General features: G+C 37.0%; 1 protein-coding gene across 3 annotated transcripts in view; it reads left to right on the top strand.

The window, feature by feature from the left end:
- LOC116806872 (nipped-B-like protein) overlaps positions 1 to 24,085 on the top strand; it is a 162,934-nt gene that overhangs the window by 102,248 nt on the left and 36,601 nt on the right. For all 3 annotated transcript variants that reach the window (XM_032744675.3, XM_032744673.3, XM_032744674.3), the window contains 14 exons: positions 4,614 to 4,796; positions 7,130 to 7,327; positions 7,474 to 7,545; positions 7,630 to 7,719; positions 9,691 to 9,794; positions 11,298 to 11,384; positions 14,317 to 14,548; positions 14,835 to 14,986; positions 15,345 to 15,425; positions 16,482 to 16,582; positions 19,609 to 19,747; positions 19,957 to 20,039; positions 21,075 to 21,207; positions 23,003 to 23,146. In XM_032744675.3, coding sequence (XP_032600566.1) covers positions 4,614 to 4,796; positions 7,130 to 7,327; positions 7,474 to 7,545; positions 7,630 to 7,719; positions 9,691 to 9,794; positions 11,298 to 11,384; positions 14,317 to 14,548; positions 14,835 to 14,986; positions 15,345 to 15,425; positions 16,482 to 16,582; positions 19,609 to 19,747; positions 19,957 to 20,039; positions 21,075 to 21,207; positions 23,003 to 23,146 — 1,799 coding nt within the window. The remainder of the gene's footprint in view (positions 1 to 4,613; positions 4,797 to 7,129; positions 7,328 to 7,473; positions 7,546 to 7,629; positions 7,720 to 9,690; positions 9,795 to 11,297; positions 11,385 to 14,316; positions 14,549 to 14,834; positions 14,987 to 15,344; positions 15,426 to 16,481; positions 16,583 to 19,608; positions 19,748 to 19,956; positions 20,040 to 21,074; positions 21,208 to 23,002; positions 23,147 to 24,085) is intronic.

The raw sequence follows: 24,085 nt of genomic DNA, 5'->3' as shown, positions 1-24,085 counted from the left end.
AAAATGTAAACCATACATCTGCTTTCCATAGTTTGAAAAACAAAATAAATCATTACTGAGAAGATTTGGTTTTGATTTTATGGCAGGAACAGCCTCTCTGATCCTGGAAAGCTGACCTAAGCATCAGCAAGCATCATCCCCTTTTCCATAGCTGCTTGTTTGAAGTTGCCATATCAAGCCAGGTGAAACTAATATGAACACACTAATTGTTATGTGAAAATATAGTTGTGCTTTCCATACTGAATGGATCTAATAAATGTCCAAAATAATGTTATGGTTTTTGGTGGGGTTTTTTTATGTTCAACCTCTCTTGAAGGCATTCTGGTGATGGGTGCATCTGCCTGAATCAGGGAGATCTATTTGACTTCAAGGCAAAGTTATTTTGGATCATTCTAAAGATTAGATTTGCATAAATATTAGCTAAAGACTGTTGTACAAACTTGAAACCATCCATCAAGTTATGAACAAAAAGCAATACTGAACTTTGAATTAGATCCTTGCCTTGCCATTCTTTTTTTAAGCCATACATGAAGAAGGGAAATACTATATCCACTAGACATTTATAGAACTCTTTTCACTGTACATGGCAAAACCCTTTGAAACGCTTCTCAGATTAAAATAGAATATGGGAAGAGGTTTACAGACCTCATTTTTAGCTGAGTTTCTGTGGCTGGTTTTTAGCTGTATTATATTTTGTCAAGGATTGCTTGGTGAGCAACAAGCATCTTGATGGTCAGTGGATATTCACTAACAGCTGAAGATTCTAGAATAACTTCTCTAAGAAATCTTTTTATAATAGCAATCAAATAAAACCAAACATATGTTCTTCCTTCATCAAGCAACTAGTAAGTCATGAACAGCATTGCATAGGTTTAGAAAAGCACTGAAGAAGTGGTTGTTGATGTACATGGTTCATCAATATGAACTGTTCTTACAGATGCTCTGTGATTCATCCTTCAGTTTCACTAATGTGGAGTTTATCAGCATTGTGATTCCTTACAGTGGAACAAAGATTTGGTTGAGATGGCATTCTTTGTGGGTTTTGCTTATTTATTTTAATAGTAGCAACAACTTTAAGAGTATACTGATGTCTGAAGAACACTGATGCCTATAGTCCATTTCAGGCATACCATATATGCCGATCATGCACATTGCAAAAATTTGAGTTATTCTGTTGCCAAGAAAAATTTTTCAGAAAGTCGAGGAACAGGAAAGTAGGTACCAGCTCTTCGCAAACTTATTAAACAAACTGAAAAACTAAGTTGATCATACATGTTTTTGTCGATGCCTTCAAATGGTTTTGTGTTCTATTGTCTTTTAAATGTTTTTGAAAAATATCCTGTAAACTGAAAAGACATTAGTATGGGGTTTATAACCTAATGTTTGTTGCCATGTGACTAGATTCTTATGGTGAACTGGATACCTTAAGTATTTCTCTATTACTCCGTACAAATAGTACATTCATTATAAAATATGGAGCTATAAAAATGGAATTTAGTAAGATGTTTCTAGTGAAGATTGGGTTGCCCTGACTCAAAATAACATAAGTAATAAAGTAAAATATTTTTAAAATTTTGACTAAAGTTTCACAGTATATAGTATCCCTGAAATTCTTCAGAAAGGATAGGGAGTTCTTTCCCATGTATATCAGAATTGTTCATACATATGCAGTCATGCTCAACTCCTGTGTACTGCATGAGTAAAACACTTTTTAGATTTGGTTATTTACAATCCTCAGCAGCTAAGGAAACTGGGCATTCAGCAGACTCATTCCAGGGAGCAATGTGACGAAAGCACTTTATAGATAGATTATGGAGCTCTTTGCAATAATTTATTGTTCTCTTTTCTGCTATTCCCTTCTTTATTCCAGAAAGCTTTTCATATTCCCTAATAAAAGAAAAAGGGGAGACGCTTATACTGTCATCTGAAATATCTGTAACAGGAGAGAGTACAGTTTAAGCATTAGTTTAAATTATATTGGCGAACATAGAATACTTAGAACTTTTGAAAAGGAAATAAAGTTATTTTTCCACATATTTACAGTACTTGCATTTTTATTTTCCAGTTATGTATAATTAACACTGTGGCAATTGACTTATTTTTAAAGACTGAGTAGTGTTCTACCTCCAGAATAAAATCAATAAGGAAAACAAGAATAGATATTCCTAGTAGGTATGAAAGTAGTAGCTTGTGATTTTTTACTTCTTGTTTTGGTGAGTGGGTTTTTTAGGTTTTCTTACTTAAAATATAACATTTTTTAGTCTTACTGATATGTTCTTTGTGCACGGTATAAAGAAAATAAGAATGAATTCTGTTCTAACAGTTCCTCAAAATGTTCACAATCTTAAAATTACATTAGGAAATATTCAGGCATAGTTTTAAAACTGAATTTGAAATTGAATTTAATTAGAATTTGGTTATGGAACTCTTGCCAAGATTGGTATACAATCCATTACTGACTTGTTTCCTTTTCTTATTTCCTTTCCAAGCAATCTGTCTTACTAATTATTCTGGTTTTAAATTTAATTTTCATTGTAGACTAGGAGAGGCTTAAAGATATATTTGTAGAAAAATACTCCTGCTAGTGTAAGTACATCTAGCCCATCTAGCATTTAAGCATCTGTATGAATCATAACACAACTTTTGTTCCTTTCCTTGCAGCTGGTTTTTGCAGTATATTTGGCCAGATTTCCTATAGGCTTTATGCTCTTGTGTACTGTCCCCCTGATTTCAATGAAATTACCAACAGTGCATGGAGAATCCATGTTAAAATAACCCAGAATCTGAGACCCTCTAGCAATGTCACCTGTAGAAATTGTCTTGAATATGTATGTGCAAATTTTCCTCTAGTCTGAGGCTGAATGTATGCTAACTCTTCAGACATTGCATAGGCATGCAATGAGTATTAGTGTAGAGATACCACTGCTCAGACATGGCTATGCAGCATCCAGACTAGACCTGGCTGGCATCCAGTCAGCTGCCGATGCGCACAGAACTGATCTGTCCATGCTGTCTTATTTCTGCCGACCTTCAATCTAGTGCCCAGTCCACAAAGACTAATCATTTCAAAGCACCATGCTGAACCACACTGTGACATGTTTTCTAGCATTTTTAAAATAAATATTATGAATTTTAGAACTTTGTCAGGTGGTGACTATCAAAGGATTGAAATTTAAAGCAAATAAATGAGTGACTATAGCATGGGGGAAGCAGGAACAACTTTTGCTATCCTCAAATAACTTTTCCTACCTCAGTTTGAAAACCCCAGTATTTTAAGTTAAATCCTTTTTAAAATGCACTTGAATTGGATGACTTGATGAATATACCTGAGAATTGTAGAAAAATAATGTTCTGATAATTAGTTTCATTGTAGAGATATGTGAAACCAGCAATATATGAGACTTTAAAAACATTTTATTGCTGGAAACTATTTTCTCTTATTCAGGCTCTTCTAATTCCAGTTTAAGTTGTTTAAAGTGGGGGAGAAACTAAACTTGGATTAGAAGATGGAATATTTGTCTAAACATTTAAATAAATTTTAGCAAGTTATGTTAGTGATATAGTTAATGTAATTTAAAAAGTGAATTATCATCCAGAAGATGATTTCTTGGAGAATTTGTGTGGGAGTATAGCAATTGGCAGGTGATTTTCTCTCTATTTCTTGGGAAGGAGAGAGAGGCACTTATGACAAAGGCATTTGTTGTGTTGTTGGAAAAAGGTTAACAGTTTAGTCCAATAATCTTGAAATCTGTGCAATAGGTTCTCTGATAAATAGACATCAAACAAACCCCCAATAAATACTTTTGAATTAATTTGGTTTCCTTGTGTCACGTGTAAAATATTTCGACTGTAAATTCCTTTTTAGTGACCAAATGGGCCTAATAATAGTTTCAAAATGTGCTGAGAATCATGTGATGATATCTAAGTATTTACCTCTGTGGAAAAGAAACCCGATGTGTTTCAGCTTCCTGTTTTTCTATATTAAATGAAAATATTTCAATTTTGCTTTGTAACAAAATCAAGCAAAAATTTGGGTTGCGTTATAAAACTACAAGTAAGAGGTAAGAAAAAAAATCTGAAGCAGAGATTGAAATGTCAATGATTTTGTCTGTATTTAGGGATAAGACCCCACAGATTCTGCCACAGATTGTCTCTAACTGCTGGAAATAGGAAGATTACTGTCTTGTGTGCACTAAACAATTTGAATGAGAATAAACAGAACTGTTAATTAGGCATAATGAATACTTAAATTACATACACTGTTAGAAAACCTGCTGAATTCAGAGAATGAACCAAAATAAGACTAAATTTTGTGGAAATAGAGCAAGAATGTCTTTTTACAAAGGAAATTCACCAATTTGAATTTGTTTATATACCTAACAAAATATTTTATTGAAGGAGATGTGTATGCAATGTATTGTGTTAATTTCTAGTTGCAGTGTGAACAACAAATGCAACTTTAGAAAGGGCTGTCAAATACATACAAGTATATCTCATTGCACTAATATTTATTAGTGGATATACTTTAAGCAGTTCCTGAGAAAGGACTGTAGTGTTGAGCCTTTATTATTATCTTCAGGTTCACATTTGTTCTTCTTACTCTTCACTAATAGGTAGCATAGATGAGTCAGTGTTAAAGGAATTGCCTCCTGATCTCCTGGCAGAAATTGAATCCACCATGCCACTTTGTGAACGTGTGAAAATGAACAAGCGCAAACGTAGCACGGTTAATGAGAAACCAAAATATGCTGAAATCAGTTCTGATGAAGACAATGACAGTGAAGAAGCTTTTGAATGTAAGTAATACATATAAGTCCCAGTGGCTGTTGAAATTCTTCTATGAGGAGCAAAGTAAATTATGGAAAACTTTCACAGTAATTATATGCTTTAAGGGATTCTAGGTTCATTACATCCACTCAAGAGCTCTGGTCATCTTTCTAAACAATTCATTGAGCACATCTGGGTTAAAAATAAATTATAATATTTCTCAAAGGATACTGTAAAACTGAATTCAGGTAAAACAAGACAAAATGATCAAGAGAATGAAAGATCTGTGACAAGTACACTGAATAGATTTGTAATGTTACAAATGTGTATTTCAGAATTCTTTTGTTTGTCCAAAATTGAACTTTAAGAATATGGAATAGTCATTGTTATAGAAGATAAATTTCTTGGAGTATCTCATGAAGAAAGGGCATTTCATTAAATTAAATTATGAGAATAAAAAATTGATTAAATCTCATTCAATGAGTGATAACTGCATTATTGCATAAATGTTTGGCAAAGTTTAGAAGGAAATTGGATGTTTATATTCTGAGTAGTCTTTACGTATAAAAATTAATACTATTCAATATTATTAGTACTCACATTTTAGTCATTTTTATCTGCTTCAAAATAAACTTTGTAGAGCAATAACTGATTGTGAATAGCTGTTCCCATGTTCATGTTATTTGCCTTGCAGAGCCAGCACAACTGTAACACGTTCTATTTTGTTGTGCAGCATTGATAAACTGATCAGTTTAAATTTCTGCTGGAAAGCAATATTGGAAGTTACTTTTCTCATGGAGATATAGCTGGGGTCAGAATTTGTCCTACAGAGCATAAATTAATACTGATGATTTGTAAACTGCAGAGATAGATTTAATCTGCCTCCACAAAATACTGCCTCATGAGGGAAAAGAATCAGTTGAAATGTGTAGTCTTTTCCCATAAACCCCCTACTTTTCTTCTCCAATATGCTCACTTCAGTTATCCCAGACATATCTTTGTTTCTTCAGTTGCAGTTAACTCTCAACCGTTTTAAAATTGAGTGTTAGTAGCTCAGGCCTTGTGAACATGACTATACTGCCTCCAGAAGCAAGTCTGATCCATAAGCAGAACACCTCAAAAACATGAACTAAGTTGCTACCTTTAACACTTGAACCACCTCTGTGCAGTTTTCAAAAGTGGAAGCCCTCTAGGGTGCAGTGCAGAGCATTAGTATAACCTCTTACTCAATATTGGTTTCATTAGTTCTGAGCCTGGGCTGACTATTGACTATATCCTGGTATGTTTCCTATTCTTCTCAATAAACTGGGGTTGTGGAAAGAACTTGTCAATTCTGTTCCAGTTCTGTTTGAATGCTTGGAGCCATTTTGCTCAGAAACAACCTGCTGTACAGTCATACCTCTCTAAACTTCAGGAGTCTTTGGTAGAGACACAGAGATGTCAGGGCTGTTATATGCAAGTTCACATGAATAATAAACTCTTCTAGTGTAGACTGTAACGTTTTGGAGCCATTTTGATCTTCATAGCAAAGTCTGCATTAGACATCTCTTTGCTTTCCTGTTACCTTAGATAATGGAGAGTTGGCTGATTTCATGGATGAAATTACCTCCTTTCTCCATATCGTTTTTCTATTACATCTTAGCACTCTTTGCCCTTCAGGACTATATTTGAAAACAAAGAAATCTCCATTCTCCTCTACACACACACTTTATTTCCATCAAGTTTCTGGTTTTGTATAGAACATTTATCCCAGTCTTTCAACATTCAGTTGTGCGAGGCTTTTTGGTCCTAACTAAAAACTAATTTTAATAACCTTCTGTGGTATATACTTGCTGCCTAGTCCAGGATTGTGACTCCAGCTTTCTCCTTTACACTGAATCGCCTGCAATATATATCAAGACAGAATTTTAGTTGTCTTGGCAAAACAGAATATCTTTAAGTAACTAGGTTACCAAGTCTCATTGGAACTTACTGTGTTAGATGGGCAAAACAATCACTGAATTGGAACATGGACACCAGATAATAGAACTTAGACAACCTTAGTGTTCTCTTATGAAAGGATGCGACTTATTTTGATTTGTTCTACTTTCCTTTGTATAAAATGACAAATGCCTATAAATTTTTATTTTTAAATGTTTGCTCATCTTTCCCAGTTTTAGGTACTTTTTTCATGTAATTCAAAATTGTTAGAATTGTAGAAATTGTTAGAATAATGCCATAACAGATTTTTCTATGATAGTTTTAGAATGTTTGCTTGTTTTACAGGACATCTATATGGTAGTGTTTAACTTGCAAATGTATAATTTTTAGCTATTAAAAGTAGAATTTTTGTCTTTATAATGAAAATGCATTTTATTTCTAGCCTCTCGTAAAAGACATAAAAAGGATAGAGATGAAGCTTGGGAGTATGAAGAACATGATAGAAGAAGTTCTGGTGACCATAAGAGAAGTGGCTATTGTCATGAAGGAAGGAGGACTTCTGGTAGTGGCCGTTATCGTAATCGCAGTCCCAATGACTCTGAAATGGATGATTATTCTCCTCTTCCTAGCCTCAGTGAGGGTAATTGATTGTTTAAAAAAAAAATTTCTTCTATAATACTAGTTCATTTTTAAAGGATATGTTAAACATTTCAAAATAAACATATTTACATGCAGTATTGAATATAAGCATAAAAAGTGTAAACAATCTTTTATTCTCTTAATTAGTAGCTAGAAAAATTAAGAAAAAAGAAAAACAAAAGAAGAGGAAAGCTTATGAACCTAAATTAACACCTGAAGGTAATTTTAGAATATTTATTTTCTATAGTTTGTATTTTCTGTTTTGTATATAAAATAATTATATATACATTTCTTTTTCACCAGAAATGATGGATTCTTCTACTTTCAAAAGATTTGCTGCTTCAATAGAGAATATTTTGGAAAATTTAGAAGACATGGATTTTACAGCTTTTGGTAATATGGCAAAAATTTTCAAAATGCTTCCCCCAATTGAAAACACAAGAAAGGAATTTGCATCTCCATATTTTCAAACTTCCTTCTTTGTGCTTTAATAGCCTGTGAAACACACTGCAGTATACCACATTTATATGGCTTCTACCTTTAGTGGAGGCCTTTACCTTTCCAATTTCATTTGCTACTACAGGAAGAATATCCTCTTTCCTCCCTGCAGAATCCAAAAGCGACATAAATCACAATGAGACAAATAATAGTCCCTTGGAGTGGAAAGGATACCTCTTTGGGACATCATTAGGGTATCTTCTGTCAAACATATCTTTGTAAAGAATACTAACGTAAGATGGCTGGGTGTCAGGCACCCACCAAAGCCTCTCTCTCACTCCCTTCCACAGCTGGACAGGGGAGAGAAAATTCAACAAAGGGTTCATGGGTTGAGATAAGGACCAAGAGAGATCACTCATCAAATACCATCACAGGCAAAAGAGGCTTGAATTAGAGGTATTAACTGAATTTATTGCTAACAAAATCAGAGCAGAATAATGGGAAATAAAATAAGACCTTAAAACCATCTTTCCCCCACTTTCTCAGATCTGCCTTCTCCCTCCCAGTGGCACAGGGAAACAGAAATGTGGTTTATGGTCAGTTCATTGTCCATTGTTCCTGACACTTTTCAGGGAGAGGAGTTGGAGTCCTTCCCCTGCTCTAGCATGGGGTCCCTCCCATGGGAGACAGTTCTCCATGAACTTCTCCAACATGGGTCCTTCCCAAGGGCTACAGTTCTCCGCAAACTGCTGCAACATGGATCACTCTTACATGGGGTTGGTTTCAGGCACAGCCTGCTTCAGTGTGGGTCCCTCACAGAGTCACAAGTCCTACCAGGAAACCTGCTCCAGTGTGGGCTCCTCCCCTCATGTCCGCAGGTCCCTGCCAGGCCCCTGCTTTAGCACAGGCATCTCACAGGGTCACAGCCTCCTCTCAGGCATCCCCCTGCTCCAACATGGGCTCCTACACAGGCTGCAGGTGGATCTCTGCATCCCTATGGCCCTCCCTGGGCTGCAAGGGCACAGCTGCCTCACCATGGTTTTCTACCATGAGCTGCAGGGGAATCTCAGCTCCGGCACCTGATGCACTTCCTGTCCCTCCTTCTGCACTGACCTTGGTATCTGCAGAGTTGTTCCTCTCACATATTCTCACCCCACTCTCCTCTCGCCCCAATTACATCTTTGCAGTAACTTTTTTTTGTTCTTAACTACATTATCCCCACGGCATCACTGCCATCTCTGATTGACCCAGCCTTGGCCAGTGGCAAGTCCATCCTGGAGCCGGCTGGCATTGGCTCTGTTAGACATGGGGGAAGCTTCCAGCAGCTTCTCACAGGAGCCACCCCTGTAGTCCCCCCACTACCAAAACCTGGACATATACACCAAATACACCGGTAATTTCTGAGGCACATAATTTTGCATCTGTTGTGGCCTTTGGCCCGACAGAGATTGATTATTCAATTCAGCAGCTGAGTGCTTATTCTCTTAGGGATGGGGCACTGAATCACTATATGCTCCTTATCCATTTCAGTAGAAACTAAGCCAATTTAGCATGTGTCTGATTAAGTAGTTCAGGTTGACCAACATGACTTTATTTTGAAATGGATAACAGATAATTTGTTGGTTTTTTTAGAACTAGAACAAAGGGAGCAACTTAATAAGCAAATCACTACAGCTATGGTGTCTACAACCTTGGATTAAAAATATTTTTAATCTATGACTTTCAGTCATATTTAACAAGTAGTCGTTTTAACACCACCAAAAGTTGTCATCATCAGTCTTCATTAGATGGAACTATGATATGCTAGCTATTTGGAAAATGAGTTCTTTTTCTTCAGTTGGCTTTTTCATATTGACTGTAAAATACTGGTTTCCTTGAAGTCTTATTAGAAATGGGATTGATAATTTTAAATTAATTTCTTTTAAGGTGATGATGATGAGATTCCACAAGAACTGCTACTGGGAAAGCATCAGCTTAGTGAGTTGGGGAGTGAATCTGCAAAAATCAAGGCAATGGGCATTATGGACAAGGTACATCTTCATAGTATTTAACTCTTTTTGAACATTTAATTTTGTTAAACATACAAAAACTTGTGCCCCCTCTAATATTCCATCCTCTTCAGGTGTATCTGTGACAAATACTGTGAACATTTGTGCTTCTGCTGAAGTGCTTAAAAAGTTCCCACATCTTAACTGTTACTGTCTCTGAAGCCAAGACTTAAATGGTCTTCTGTGTTAGGGCTGACTTGGAGCACTATATGCCAATAGGTAACACATGCCTGAGCAGTAAAATCTAATAATTAATCTACTTTCACAAAAGCACATAATTTGCTCCTTACAGCTACAGTTGAGCAACCACAGTAAAACAGAACCTGCTGGCAAAGTCAAAAAATCCACCCTTGCTGATATATGCCATTAGTGCAATGTAAATATATGATGTCCATCCAGCATCACACTGAGTTGCCCACTCCCTTCCTCTCTCCTAAGAGTCCTTTCAAACTTAAAAGATTTAATGCTTAAGCTGATAATAAGATTAATTTTTTGTAGACTACATATTGTGATTTCTTTGCCATACTCTTCCCACCTTCTTTTCAAGGGAACTTTCTGTTGGCACAAACTGTTGGTATCACACCTTTAGAAACAGTATTCTTGCTTTCCTTATCTTCCTAGAACTATTGGCTTAGGGCAGTCTTGTATTAAATTCTTACTTTACCTCCTCATGACCATTTATTATGTTTATGAAGTGTCTGCAAAGCCACTTATACAAGTCACACTGAAGGGTTTTCTTTAGTCTGAGATTTAGATGTTCTTCATGGCTCTTTCTTTGTTCTCTCTACCTTCCTTTGTAGCATATTAGCCTGAGTGTTTCTGTTTCCTGATAGTTCTCACCCTTAACCTCTGTTACCTGTTTTATTCGCATACATATTTACATGTATGCATAAAATCAGAATTTTGTTGCTTCTGAAGGTGAGCACCAATAGTATCTGGATGAATGAAACTGATTCTCCCGGAGTTTAGCATATTCTACAGATTATTTAATTGCAATTCTGTAGAACATCAGCAAGTGAATTTGAGTTACTTTTTTCAACATGCTAATTTTTAAAATTAACCGTTATTGAGAATATGTTTTCTTTTTATTAGAACTCAAGCATCAGTGAATTTTATTTCTGCTTGTCCATATAACTTTATTTGGTCTTAATAAAGATCTATATAGTCAGCTAGAATTTGGGATTGATACTCGGATTTGGTAAATTTCTGTTTCTAGAAGCAAATGCAAAAGAATATAACTATACAACATTAATTACAGTCATGCAATTTAAAATACATTTCTATGTATTTTTCTGGTTGAAAATGAAGTTTGATTGCAGTCTTAGAACATATTTTCACTAGTTTAATTCTATTATCAGCATTCAAATCATGGTGTGTCATAAACCTGACAAATCAAGATCCAATACTTAGATTGGACTTTTTTTCCACAATTTGGAAGCCTTGATGTTCCTACAGTTGTTTGATGTGTTTTGTTTCTTGTTTTAGCTCTCAACAGATAAAACAGTAAAAGTCTTGAATATTTTGGAGAAGAATATTCAAGATGGATCAAAGCTTTCCACATTATTTAACCATGTGAGTTTTCAAATTACATCATTTCACACCATTGTGTAGAATAGGGTTTTCTTCACTTGAGTCCCATATAGTGATAATTTCAAATACTGCATATGTCTGAAAGGAATTCCTGATTTAATATGTATGTGCTTAAAAGATTGCCAAATTTTAAGATTTGAATTAAAATTATATTGTTTATATTATTTAGGTATGTTTTACTATAGTAAACGTATTCAGAGCAATTAGGTTATCTTTGGACCTAATTTCAAATATTATAGTTTCATCCTGAGATATTCATGGTAACTGGTGTAACTTGCACTACTGGGCATTTTTTTTCTACTTTTCTATGTGTCCATAAAACATTCTTTCCACAGTGGAAGAAATATAACAGCCTGTGCTTTTATACAGGCAAGAAAGATTATTTTTCTCTGTATCAGAGAAGTTATTAAAAATTTCACCTGGTTTTGCTATTAATAACATTATTACAATATTTCAGTAGTGCTGTGTGGTCATACTTAACCTTATGTATGTTTTATGACTCGTGCAAACACAGAAATAGAGATTCCATACCCTGTGCTAAATCTAAATCACAGAATCTTCTGAGTTGGAAGAGACCCCTGAGGATCATTGAGTCCTTATGTGGTCATCTTTGATAAGACATGTTTTAAACCCATTGATATAGATGAGTTGGTCTCTGGAGAAAGTTGTATTCTCATGAGTTTTGTGTGATTTAACAGTCTTTTTGTGTAAGGATTCTCTCTAGTGGCAAAAATTAGACTGATCAAAGCAGCAACTGGTATGTATACGGAACTGAAGAAAACACTAGATGAATGAGTTTAGATTTTGATTAAGGTACATCATTCTTAAATAGAGAATGTGACAGTCTTCCTTCATAGTGCTTCCCAATGATACACAGAAAGCTTCTTTGTGATTTACCAGAAGAACACAGTGAGATATTGATGACCTGTAACTTGGGGTTTGTCTTGGTTTGAAAGACAGGTGTCTGCTAAGGAAGGCAGGAGCCTCCCTTGGAATGGAAAATGTAAACCCCCTCCCTCCGAATTAATTATAATTAAGGGGTGCGGTATGCTCTCTTTCCCCCCTGCTTTCTTTTATCCCAGCTAGCTCCGGGAGGAAGGGGAGCGCGGGCAGATTTTCAGCTCCTCCCGCTGAGCCCTCGCAGGCTTTGGGCGGGGCTGTGTGGGTCTGAGAGCAAGCAGCGAGTCCCACGGCGAATAAAAGGAGAGAGTCTTTCTCCGGGGGGCAGAATTCTGTTTTATTGCAACCCAACGGGGAGAGCAATAACTCGAAGGGGCCGCGGTTTGCCGTGCCGGTGTTTGTGTGTGCCGCGCCGCGGGCGGGGCGGAGCGGCGCACGCTGGAGCTGGCCGGGAGGAAAGCCGCGGGCGGCTCGGGCGGGGCGGCGGCAACACGCAGGTGCCTGCCAGGAGAAAGCGGCGAGCGTGCCGCGCCCGCGGATTAAGTACGGGACCGGGGAAAACTGGGGCAGCCAATGGGGTAACGCCACGGGGGGTCTGAGGGCAGTGGGGTGCAGGGGTACATCCAATGGGGGGCCGACAGGTGGAGGGTCCCAGGTCGTCTGCCTATCGCCCGGCTTCCCGGGTGGAAGATTCCAGGTGGGGGGAAGGGATACCGAGTGACAGACAGGCATCTGGGGGTAAACACAGTGACTTGGCAATTTCTCGGGGACAACAAACCGCGGGGAGAGATGGGAAGACCTGGGGGGGTCGTTACAGAGCGGGGGGGGGGGTACATGGAACGAACTTATACATAATAAAAATGTGGTAAAACATATAAAAGCACAACTCTACAAAGGGGCTCTCGGGCAAAGATATGGGAATAACAGTTCTTTACTAGTATGTATAATAAAGCAAACAAACAACAACAACTATGGCATTAACAACAAACAGAACCAGGAACCCAGTAACAGCCTTCTCGGCCACAGGCACTTTCCCCTTTGGTGTAGTGATGGTCACAGCCGGCAGGGGCGCTGGTGGCTCCCGGTGGGCAGGGCAGGTGCGATGATTCCCATGCGGCTGCAGGGGGCGCTGTGGCGCGAGCTCGGGGAGCACGCAGTAATGGCGGCTTGGCCGAGACAGGAAAGGATGGAGGAGGGGCTTCGCTTCTCAAACCCCTGGGGCAGTCGATCCCAGTGCCCCAGCAGGACTCTTGGAAGCACCAAGCTGGGCCGGCAGGATGTCTCGGCAGGCAGGGGGTGCAGTGCTACAGTGCAGTGAAAAGCTCGGAGTAGTGCCGAAGAAGCAGTGGGGGCGGGGCAGCGGCGGCCTGGCTCTCAGCAGGGCAGGGAGAGCCGAGCTCAGCATCCCGGGCACCCGAGCAGACGGATGATAGGTCCCTCTTTTAGTGAAGTAGGTGTTGATATGGTTCCAGTTCAGTGGCTGCTCTCACAAACAGAGGCTCACCCCATGGCAAAAGAAGCAGCTCTGGGCTGGGCTCCGGCAGCAGCAGCGAATTCCCTTCCCCAAGCAGCACCTCCGAAGCCAAGAGAGAGAAAGCACTAGCAGCTGTCCCAGCCCCTTCTTTTACCTGCCCAATTCTCGCAGTATCTCTGCCCCTCAGAGAGAAACTCCCAGATAAGAGAAGTGCAACCAGATGCCCTCCTTCCCTGAGCTTGATCACTTCTTTTGTTTTCTGAAGTACCCAGTTGTTAGTGTTTCCTAGCAACTTATGGAAAAAAATTCTATAAGTAAAAAGGAACAAAAGGAAAGAAATCTAACCCCCAGCAGGGTTACAAACCTTTTGCTAGTAAAACAAACATTTGTTGATTTCTAAACCAAACTATTTTTGTATCATAAAGGTAATACTGCATTTTATATGTGTGTATGTAAGTGTATTAAAACAATGTTGTATTTTACTTGGTAAAGAAAAAAATTTAACTTGTTTACAGTCTTGTTTTCTATCACCTGTTACAGAACAATGACACTGAAGATGAGGAGAGATTATGGAGAGATCTTATTATGGAGAGAGTGACAAAATCTGCTGATGCTTGTCTTACTGCTATCAATATTATGACATCACCAAATATGCCAAAAGCTGTATATATTGAAGATGTAATAGAAAGAGTTATTCAATACACAAAATTTCATTTGCAGAACACTCTCTATCCTCAGTATGATCCTGTGTATAGAGTGGATCCTCATGGTGGTTAGTATGCTAAATGTTTTGCATTTTGTTGTCATATGCTTATCTTGAGGTGCAGGTATTCAAGAACGGTTTTAAGAATCTTGGATCCAGAATTCAAAGCAATTATGAAAATATGAAATTCTTGCTTTCCAGCTGATTTTACTAAATAGTTTTTCTTTTGTAAAAATTTCATTTACAAAGCTGTAGTCATGGACTTGTTTTGGAGACATTTTTTGAGGAAGATGATTATCTTTCTAATATCTGATGTGAATTACTGAAAAAATTAAAGATGTATTTTATTTTATAGGTGGTGTTTTAAGTTCAAAAGCAAAACGTGCCAAGTGTTCCACCCACAAGCAAAGAGTTATAGTGATGTTATATAACAAAGTTTGTGACATTGTCAGCAGTTTGTCAGAGTTGCTAGAGATACAGCTTCTCACTGATACAACTATTCTTCAGGTAAGTTTTATCAGAAAAATTTTTGTCTGAGAATTTTTTTCTTTTTCCAGAGCGATTGTAAAGTGTAATTGTCTCAATGACATGAAATATGAAACCAGTACAAACTTTTGAATTATTAACAGCAGTGACTAGTTTGTTCTGTAGCAATGTTCACATCTTAAATAGCTTTTATTGTACACTTAAGAAAAGTTGAATCTGATTCTATTAAAATATCCTTTAATAACTTTTTTTGTAAACCATATGAATGAATACATGTTGTTGAATACCTTACCTGATGAATGAATAATCTATTTGTGAAAATGCATAAATATCAGTTTAATAGTCAAATATACTTACAATAACTTGTTTCTGTTGATAGATATCATCTATGGGAATAACACCTTTCTTTGTAGAAAATGTCAGTGAACTACAGCTATGTGCCATCAAATTAGTGACTGCAGTAAGTAATTTTTAATTTGCAGTAGTTTCATGTTCTTCTGAGAGTTATTAGGGCATTTACATAGGCTATATTTTTGTTGGTTGAGAATTGGAGCTTAGAACTAATTTTATTCTTGCATATTTTTACAGTTGGTATCAAAATCTAGGAACAATATTAAAGCTACTTGAGATTCTTCCATTTGCAGAGTACTCTATAGGAAGAAATAGCCTACATAAGCCAAGGAATTTACTTAATTTTGGTTATGCTGTTTAAAGTGTAAACACAAACCCCTTCCTCTTACCTGTTCTTTCTTATCTTAAGAAATCTTAACTGTGTTTTTTCTTACCTCCTTTGTTAAGATTAGTTTATGCAATGGTATAAGCCATAGAACTAGTAAGATAGTTCTATAAAATATATAATAGAACAAGTCCTTTTCCTCAAAAGAGGTGGCTATGTGAAAAATTCATGGGGCAAATAAAATATTTTTTCAGGAAAACAGTGCAACACAGATGTGTTTGTTCAAGTGAAAGTTTATCATCTTTGTAAGGATTATGTACTCCAGTATTTATAAAAGTAATTCTGCCTGAACAAAAGAAGAGGCAAACTCTACAATCCTGACCCCATAAATTGAATTAATATTTCATGTCAGGCAAACATCAAAGCTTAGATTTCTCAAATGTGCTCTAAAACTATACATGTGTTCACATTTAATGTATGTTACCACAGACTTTTGCTCTATACTGGAGTCTGATAGTGTAGCCTTACACTCTTTGACTTTCAGTGTATTGTACTAATGGCGGCAAAATTTAAAACACATTATATTTTTAACAGCTATTACACATTTATGCTATTTGAAGGTTAAAAAAGCTATATTTGAAAATGGTTTTATGTATTTTATAAATAAATGCTTGCTTTGAAAAAACAAAGCAATGCATTTAAAGCAAGGTATGCATTAAATATAATTTATTTAAATGTCATGTAAACAGTATTTATATATATATATTTAAAATTTATTTAACAAGTGATATTTTATGTAACAACAAATAGTTTTTTAACAATTCTGTTACTGTTAAATAGGTGTTCTCCAGGTATGAAAAACATAGACAGCTAATACTAGAAGAAATTTTCACTTCACTCGCAAGACTACCAACCAGCAAGAGGAGTTTGAGAAATTTCAGGTAAATTCTGACATAGATTGATAATTTGTAGACCGCGAGATTTACAGTTTTTTAGATGTAGGATTTTAGGCTTCAGTATTAACTTGTTCTTTAAAAATCTTTGACTCCATGAGCTATGTTTTGTTAGAGGTTGATATTTCAAAACCTCTACAGTGAGAGCAGAATTGTCTGACAAATGTATTTTGTAATAATCACTTTCTTATGCCATCATATTTATGCCTGCTTCCAAAATGTCTTGGTTTGAAAGACAGGTGTCTGCCATGGAAGGTGGGAACCTCCCTTGGAATGGAAAATATTACTCCCTTCTCTCCAAATTATTATAACTTTGAAATTAAGAGGCTTTCAGGCAAAGATATTGGAAAAGGAATAACAGTTCTTTACTAGTATGTATAACAAGTCAAACAAACAACAACAATGGTAACAACAACAAACAAGAACAGAAAACCCAATAAACTGTCTCTTCCCTGCTCTTCTATTTCACCTTTGGTGTAGTATTGGTCACAGCCGGCAGGGGCGCTGGTGGCTCCCGGTGGGCAGGGCAGATGTGATGATTTCCCCGCGGCTGCAGGGGGCACTGTGATGCGAGCTTGGAGACCACAAGGGTAATGGCGGCTTGACCGAGATGGGAAGGGATGGGAGAGGGGTTTGCTTTACAAACCCCCAGGAGCAGTCAATCCCGGTGCCCCAGCAGGACTCTCGGAAGTAGCAAGTTGGCACGGCAGGAACAAGCAAATTCCCGGGGTGGTAGATGAGATGTATCAGAAACTCCGCAGCTATAGCTGGGAACGCGGGATGTCTTGGCAGGCAGGGGATGCGGGGGCTACAGTGTAGCAAAAACCTGGAGCAGTGGTAAAGATACGGCAGGGGGCTGGGCAGCAACAGCCCCGCTCCTGAGCACAGCAGGCTCCCTTAGGGGGGAAAGGGGCTCGGAGGATCCCAGGTTTTCCCCTGAGACACCTAAGCAGATGGTGAAGGGGTCCTTTGTTTGGTGAAGTAGAGTGTTAATGAGGTCCCAGTGCAACGGCCACTCTTCTTCACAGTAGAAGAAAGGCAGCAGGAGACGGAACCCCGCAGTGGTGACGACTTCTCCCCACAGCAACAGCAGCCTCTCTTCCGCCCCCACCCCGAATGCCGAGAGTACAAGAGAGCTAGGGGCTGCACCCAAACCCAACCCCTTTTCCCCAGCCCGATTCTCGCGGTATCTCTACCCTTCTCAGAGAAACTCCCAGGTAAAGAGAGTAGCCAGCTCCACCCCTACCCTGATCTGTGACCACTTCTTTTGTCTCACTTAAGTACACGGTCGTTATTGTCTCCTAGCAACACATATGGGGAAAAGTTCTTTTCGAGAAAGAAAGAAAAGAATCCTAAACCCCAACACAAACTAATTGCAATATCTTATCTAAGTATGTAAATGACTGTAATGTTGTTATGAATTCAAACGATTTTTCTAGGAAAATTCTTTGGTTATGTTTATATGGATTTTATACAATGTCATTGCTAAAGCTTAATAGGAAAATTCTGGCTGAATTTCTTTGAGGACATGCTCAGAGCACTCTTTCCATTAAATCAATCTAATACTCCTTTGAATAAGTCATTTAGAAACTACTCAGTTCGCTTTAACTGTCTTTTAAGTGCTTCAGCTGGATTTCAGTGCATCTTCTGAATAATGGTGTAGTTTCAGGTTAAATTAGAGAAAGAACCTGACCTGGGATGGATTTTAGTTAAAACTGAGGTTGGACACTGCAAATTATTGGTTTTACTATTGATTATTGGTTTTACTATTGATTTACTATTTATTTGGTTTTACTATTGATTTTGTTCCTTGCTTCCATACATCTTTTCCCTGGAGACAGACAGGTTGTCAATGACATAGGTTGTCTGACCCAGGGTGGATGAACAGGAAATATCCAGGAAAATCAATTCATGGAAACTTTGAATTCAGTAATTCTAATGTTAACATGAGTGCTTATTCCTAGTATTTCCTATTGTTTTGTTTATAGACATCAGATAGATCTAGTAATTAGAAAGGTGTTAGGCATAGGAGCATAAATGGTAGATACCCTCTTTGAGTTGGGACCTTTACTATAAGGAAGTTACTGTCTCAAGGCAGTGACTGCACTGCTTATCTCTGGAGTCCTAGCTCTAACTTGTTGAAGGACATTCCCTGTCTGTGGCTATAGTCATGAAGGGTGCACCTTACCTAAAATTGTATAGGAAAATATTCTCTCTGTACAAGTAGTTAGAGATAACTTCATAAAGATAATAATTGCAATCTGTTTTGTGTTTAGTTATCATTTTGATAATTTAGGGAGAATTATGTCAGAGATTATCACCTTTTCATATTGTTAAAGGCAGCATTAAGTGGTGTTGATGTACATATGGGTAGTAAACACCACATTATTTATCAGGTTAAATCACTTAGAAAGGGAGAAATGTGAGGTAGAATGTATTCATGCTGGTCATACCACCTTAAAAGACAGTCTTGCATGCTGAAGTTTATTGTCTGTTGCACTACCTGACATTACCATAGGTATAACTCTTGTAGAAGTCAGTCCAAGTCATGGTCACTAATTTCTCATTTAAAATTCCTGCACATTTAAGATACATAATATAATATATAAGTAATAAATTATTATTACCAACTTGGTCTATTTTTTAATGTTCTCTTGGAAATGGATATGGCATTATATAAAATAAGCCTATTGGTAAGTGCTTTTGCATATATGTGTTTGATTTATTAAATATTTCTGAAGATTTTTCTGCTGCTGAACTTCACTGACACTCTGATGTCCCATCTGTGAGCTGTTTCAGTTCATCTCTTTGGACTGAGAATAATGCTTACCATTTTAGTTAGACCAAATCTTTCACTGCATAAGAGAGAAGCAAATGACAAGATAAATGTGTATAACAAAGATTCCTAGATTATTATTTTAGAAAGATGTTATTTAGGACAAAACATTTCTGGGGTTTTTTTTTGGTTTTTTTTTTTTTGTTTAGTTTTAGTGCTAATGCTGTCTTATTAACAGATTAAACAGCAGTGACACTGATGGAGAGCCTATGTATATTCAGATGGTAACAGCACTAGTTCTGCAGCTTATTCAGTGTGTGGTGCATTTGCCATCAACAGAAAAAGATTCCAATTCAGAGGAGGAATCAAACAAAAAAGTAAGTTTTTTTTTTTAAAGAGCCATAATTATTTTTTTTTTTGCTACAGGAATGACTTTGTAGGTATAATATTTTATGATGGTGCTTTAGTAATCAAGCCTTTTAATTTTATGTCAACTCTATTTATTTGATGAATGAGAAATGCTGGTCTGAAAATTATATTTCTGTGCATGCTAAAATATTATAAAAATACATCTTGTTATTTTTAGGTGGATCAAGATGTGCTTATGACTAACTCATATGAAACAGCCATGAGAACAGCACAAAACTTCCTTTCTATTTTCCTTAAGAAGTAAGTACTGTTGCATTCTTTAGTGTATTGATGAAACCAACTCCAAATAAAACATCACACCTTAAGACAAACCAAACCACTTTGCAATCCTAAACAACTATTAATAAAGTTACTTATAACAATATATTTTATAGATCTCTGAGAGATCTACCTGTCTGGAAAAAAAAAAATTTAAGGAACAGACAGTCTGCAGAATTTAAGAACACATTTAAGAATTTGTCTGATAATTTATATAGGATCCTTTCATCAGGGATCTTTTACTCATTTGAAACATGGAAGAGAAGGCTGAGTAAATATTTAAGTGATGAAACCAGATTATTTCAGTCATCAAAATGACCAAAATATAAAAACCCTAAAATTACTTTCCTTTAAATAAAGTTAGAAATGTCAGTAGCTCAGCAGGGAAAAAAAAAAACAAACCTGAATAACCAAAGGATTTGTAAGAAGTCCTGAGGTTTTTATCGTGTTGATTTCTGTTTTTAAGCCAAAATGCTGTTTATGAGCTATCTAGCCATTTCTCTGCATACTTCTAGTATAATTAAAGTTAGGGATGCCACATATAGATGAAACACTATCACATATGTTATCTTTTGATTTTTTAACATTCTGATTTTAACTTTTCTGGAACATAATACTGAGATGCCTTATCACTGTGAGTTAAGTCAGACCAGGTTTAAGGACACAACACCTTCTAAATACCCCACTCTCACTTGAGCTTTGGTATTTTACCTACTTTGTTTATCCAAATTAATGCAGACTTTACCTCAAAACAATGAATAAAAAAACATAGGAACAAAATTCTACTACTCTGGATTAACTGTTTTACTTGCAGTGCAACTTGGAGTGATCAATGTTTGAACTATTTGTCTGTAAATGGAAAAAAAAATTTCTGCTAATATTTTGGATTTTTTTTTTTTTTTAGAATTGCACAAAACTGATTTTCTGGCTAAAAATAGGATTGGTTTTCTTTGCATCAGAAGAAAAGCTTAAATGGCTTTTAAATTCACTTGCAAACATGCATTTTGATTTAAACAGGTGTGGCAGTAAACAAGGGGAAGAAGATTACAGACCACTGTTTGAGAACTTTATTCAAGATCTTCTTTCCACAGTCAATAAACCAGAATGGCCAGCTGCAGAGTTGCTACTTAGCTTATTAGGAAGGCTATTGGTAAGGGGTACTTGTTCTGAACTATTATATTAATTTATTTCTTATTATGATGAAACATGTTCATTTCAGCTCAAACTATTGCAGGAGTGTTTTCTGATTGTTGACATATGCATGCAGCATGTAAGGATCTTCTTACATGTATCACTATTACGTAATGCATGGAAAATAAAATTTAGGTCAAAAGATCATTAATATGGAACTTAGTAATGGTCATATGTATACAGTTTCTCATTAATGTCCTCTTCTAATACTCCATGACTTTTTCCACATTAAAAAATGCCATTCTATAGCATCTAATAAGTTTAGATATTCATAGAACCGTAGAATATACTGAGCTGGAAGGGACCATTCATGAGGATCGTTGAGTCCAACTCCTGGTCCTGCACAGGACACCCCAACAATCCCACCCTGTGCCTGAGAGCATTGTCCAAACACTCCCTGAGCTCTGGCAGCCTTAGGGCTGTGACCACTTCCCTGGGGAGCCTGTTCAGTGCCTGACCACCCTCTGTGTGAAGAACCTTTTCCTGATATCCAACCTAAACCTCCCTGACACAGCTCCAGCCATTCCCTCAGGTCCTGTCACTGGTCACCAGAGATCAGTGTCTTCCCCTCCACTGCCCCTCACAAGGAAGTTGTAGACCACAATGAGGTCTGACCTCAGTCTCCTTTTCTCCAGGCTGAAGAGACCAAATGCCCTCAGCCACTCCTTGTACAGCTTCCCCTCTAAACCCTTCACCATCTTCATTACCCTCCTTTGGATGCTATCCAAGAGTTTAATTCATATTCATTGGGAATAAAGTCAGACTAATACCTGTAATTATTCATAGAATCATAGAATGGTTTGGGTTGGAAGGGACTTTAAAGCTCATCTCATTCAACACCCCTGTTGTGGACAAGCAGGGACACCTTTCACTAGACCAGGTTGCTCCAAGCCCTGTCCAACCTGGCCTTGAACACTTCCAGGGGCAGCCACAGCTTCTCTGGGCAACCTGCGCCAGTGCCTCACCATTCTCACAAGAAAAAATTTCTTCTCAGTATCCCATCTAACCCTGCCCTCTGACAGTGGGAAGCCATTCCCCCTTGTCCTATCACTCCATGCCCTTGCAAATAGTCCCTCTCCAGCTTTCTTATAGGCCCTCTTCAGGAGCTGGAAGGTTCTCTAAGGTTTTATGGACATTCAGGTTCCTCAGGTGGTCATGAGCCCGATCTTCACTTAGAGTGGGAGGGACTTTGCTCTCCCAGTCCCATACTTCTCTGGACTATTCCTTTAGCACAGAACCTGAAAACAATTAAGTAGTTTGGTCTTTTATAAGTTTGGTCTTAAAGATTGTGACATTTTACAGAATGTGAATATTTTTGTAGTAATGTTTTTTGAGAGTTGTTCTTCAGTATTAAAATGCAATTAATACAGTACTTTGAGCTTTTTATTTGGAAAATATGTTATGGTCGTGTTCCTGGTAAAATGTAGCTTTCTTTTTACTTGTGTGAATAATGAGGAAGATGTATTATGGTGCTATGCTATTGCAAAGGATATCTGCTTTACTAGATGTCTGGTTTATTTTAGTTTTTTTAAAATATATATTTTTATAACAGGTGTATATCTAAAGCAAAAGACTCAAAGGAAAAAAAAATTATTGTAAAGTAAGGACTGTATCTGTGATATAATAGTAAATTACATAACTTTAAGCAGCATGGAAATTAGGTGGACTTTTTAATAAGGTCAAACTGTCTTGTAAGAAGAATCTCAGTTGCAGAAATAAATAATTTTTATAACGGCTTATTCTGCTTTTCTTAGGTTCACCAGTTCAGTAACAAATCTACAGAAATGGCATTAAGAGTTGCATCGCTTGACTATCTTGGAACTGTAGCTGCAAGGCTCAGGAAAGATGCAGTCACTAGCAAAATGGATCAAGGTTCTATAGCCAGAATACTCAAACAGGTGTGTGAAAGATCCCATGCCAGTTGGATTGAGATGTATGTATTTAAAAGCCTAAACATTTTAAAGATGTGTGAAAAAATGACATCATGGGGAATGAGTTTTCATTGTTGTTCAGATTTCTGAGTCAAATATACTCAATTTATAAGTATCACTTTGTTAATTCATGTCTTTCTCACACCATCTTCCTAGTGATCATTTTAAATGGTTAATTAAAATGGTAAAACCAAATTTCTGGTGACGATGTAGATGAAATAATGGAGTGACAGTTGGATTATATCTTAAGAGGCCTTAAAATATATGTGTGTGTGTATGCATGTATGTGCATGCATGTATGTGCATTTGCTATTGCAAAATAGTAATTGAGCTTATGGCATTCATATAGAGACTTTTGAGAGTTAAATTGTTAGGCCTATAAGGTTAGTTTTTATGTGATGGAACTGGTATTGGTTGTGTGTGTAGAGGAAGTTGTTATTTTTGTGGGGTTTTTTTTTACCGGAATTGCATATAACTTTCATTGGAGAATACATATTTGCATTTCTGTTAATGCTCCTTATCAAAATATTTCCAAATCTGCAAGATTGGCAGCAATTAACAAAGCAGTATGTGCATTTGGGCTCTCTATAGTACATTAAGAAAATTTTGGGCCTTATGAGTATTTTTAAAAATGTGAACTTTTACATTTCGTATGGATGCAATACTTTTCTTTCTGAACTACTAATTGTTCTCAGCATGATGAGATCTAAAGTTGAGTAGTCATATCAAATTGGTTTCTCTGAAAAGACTCCAGATCTACTATATGTATTTTATGGTGACTGTTACAGACTTCTTTTGAAGGTAAAACTCATGCAATTTACAGGCATTCAGATAAAGAATCAAAATTTATCTACTCCTTCATGAGGCTGATACTTCCCATGACTTTTGTCAATTGGAATATTTTAC

This window comes from Taeniopygia guttata, chromosome W (assembly GCF_048771995.1).
Source record: "Taeniopygia guttata chromosome W, bTaeGut7.mat, whole genome shotgun sequence".
Classification (NCBI taxonomy): Eukaryota; Metazoa; Chordata; class Aves; order Passeriformes; family Estrildidae; genus Taeniopygia; species Taeniopygia guttata.
Note: the sequence above shows the minus strand (reverse complement) of the source record. Positions and strands in the feature narration are given on the sequence as shown.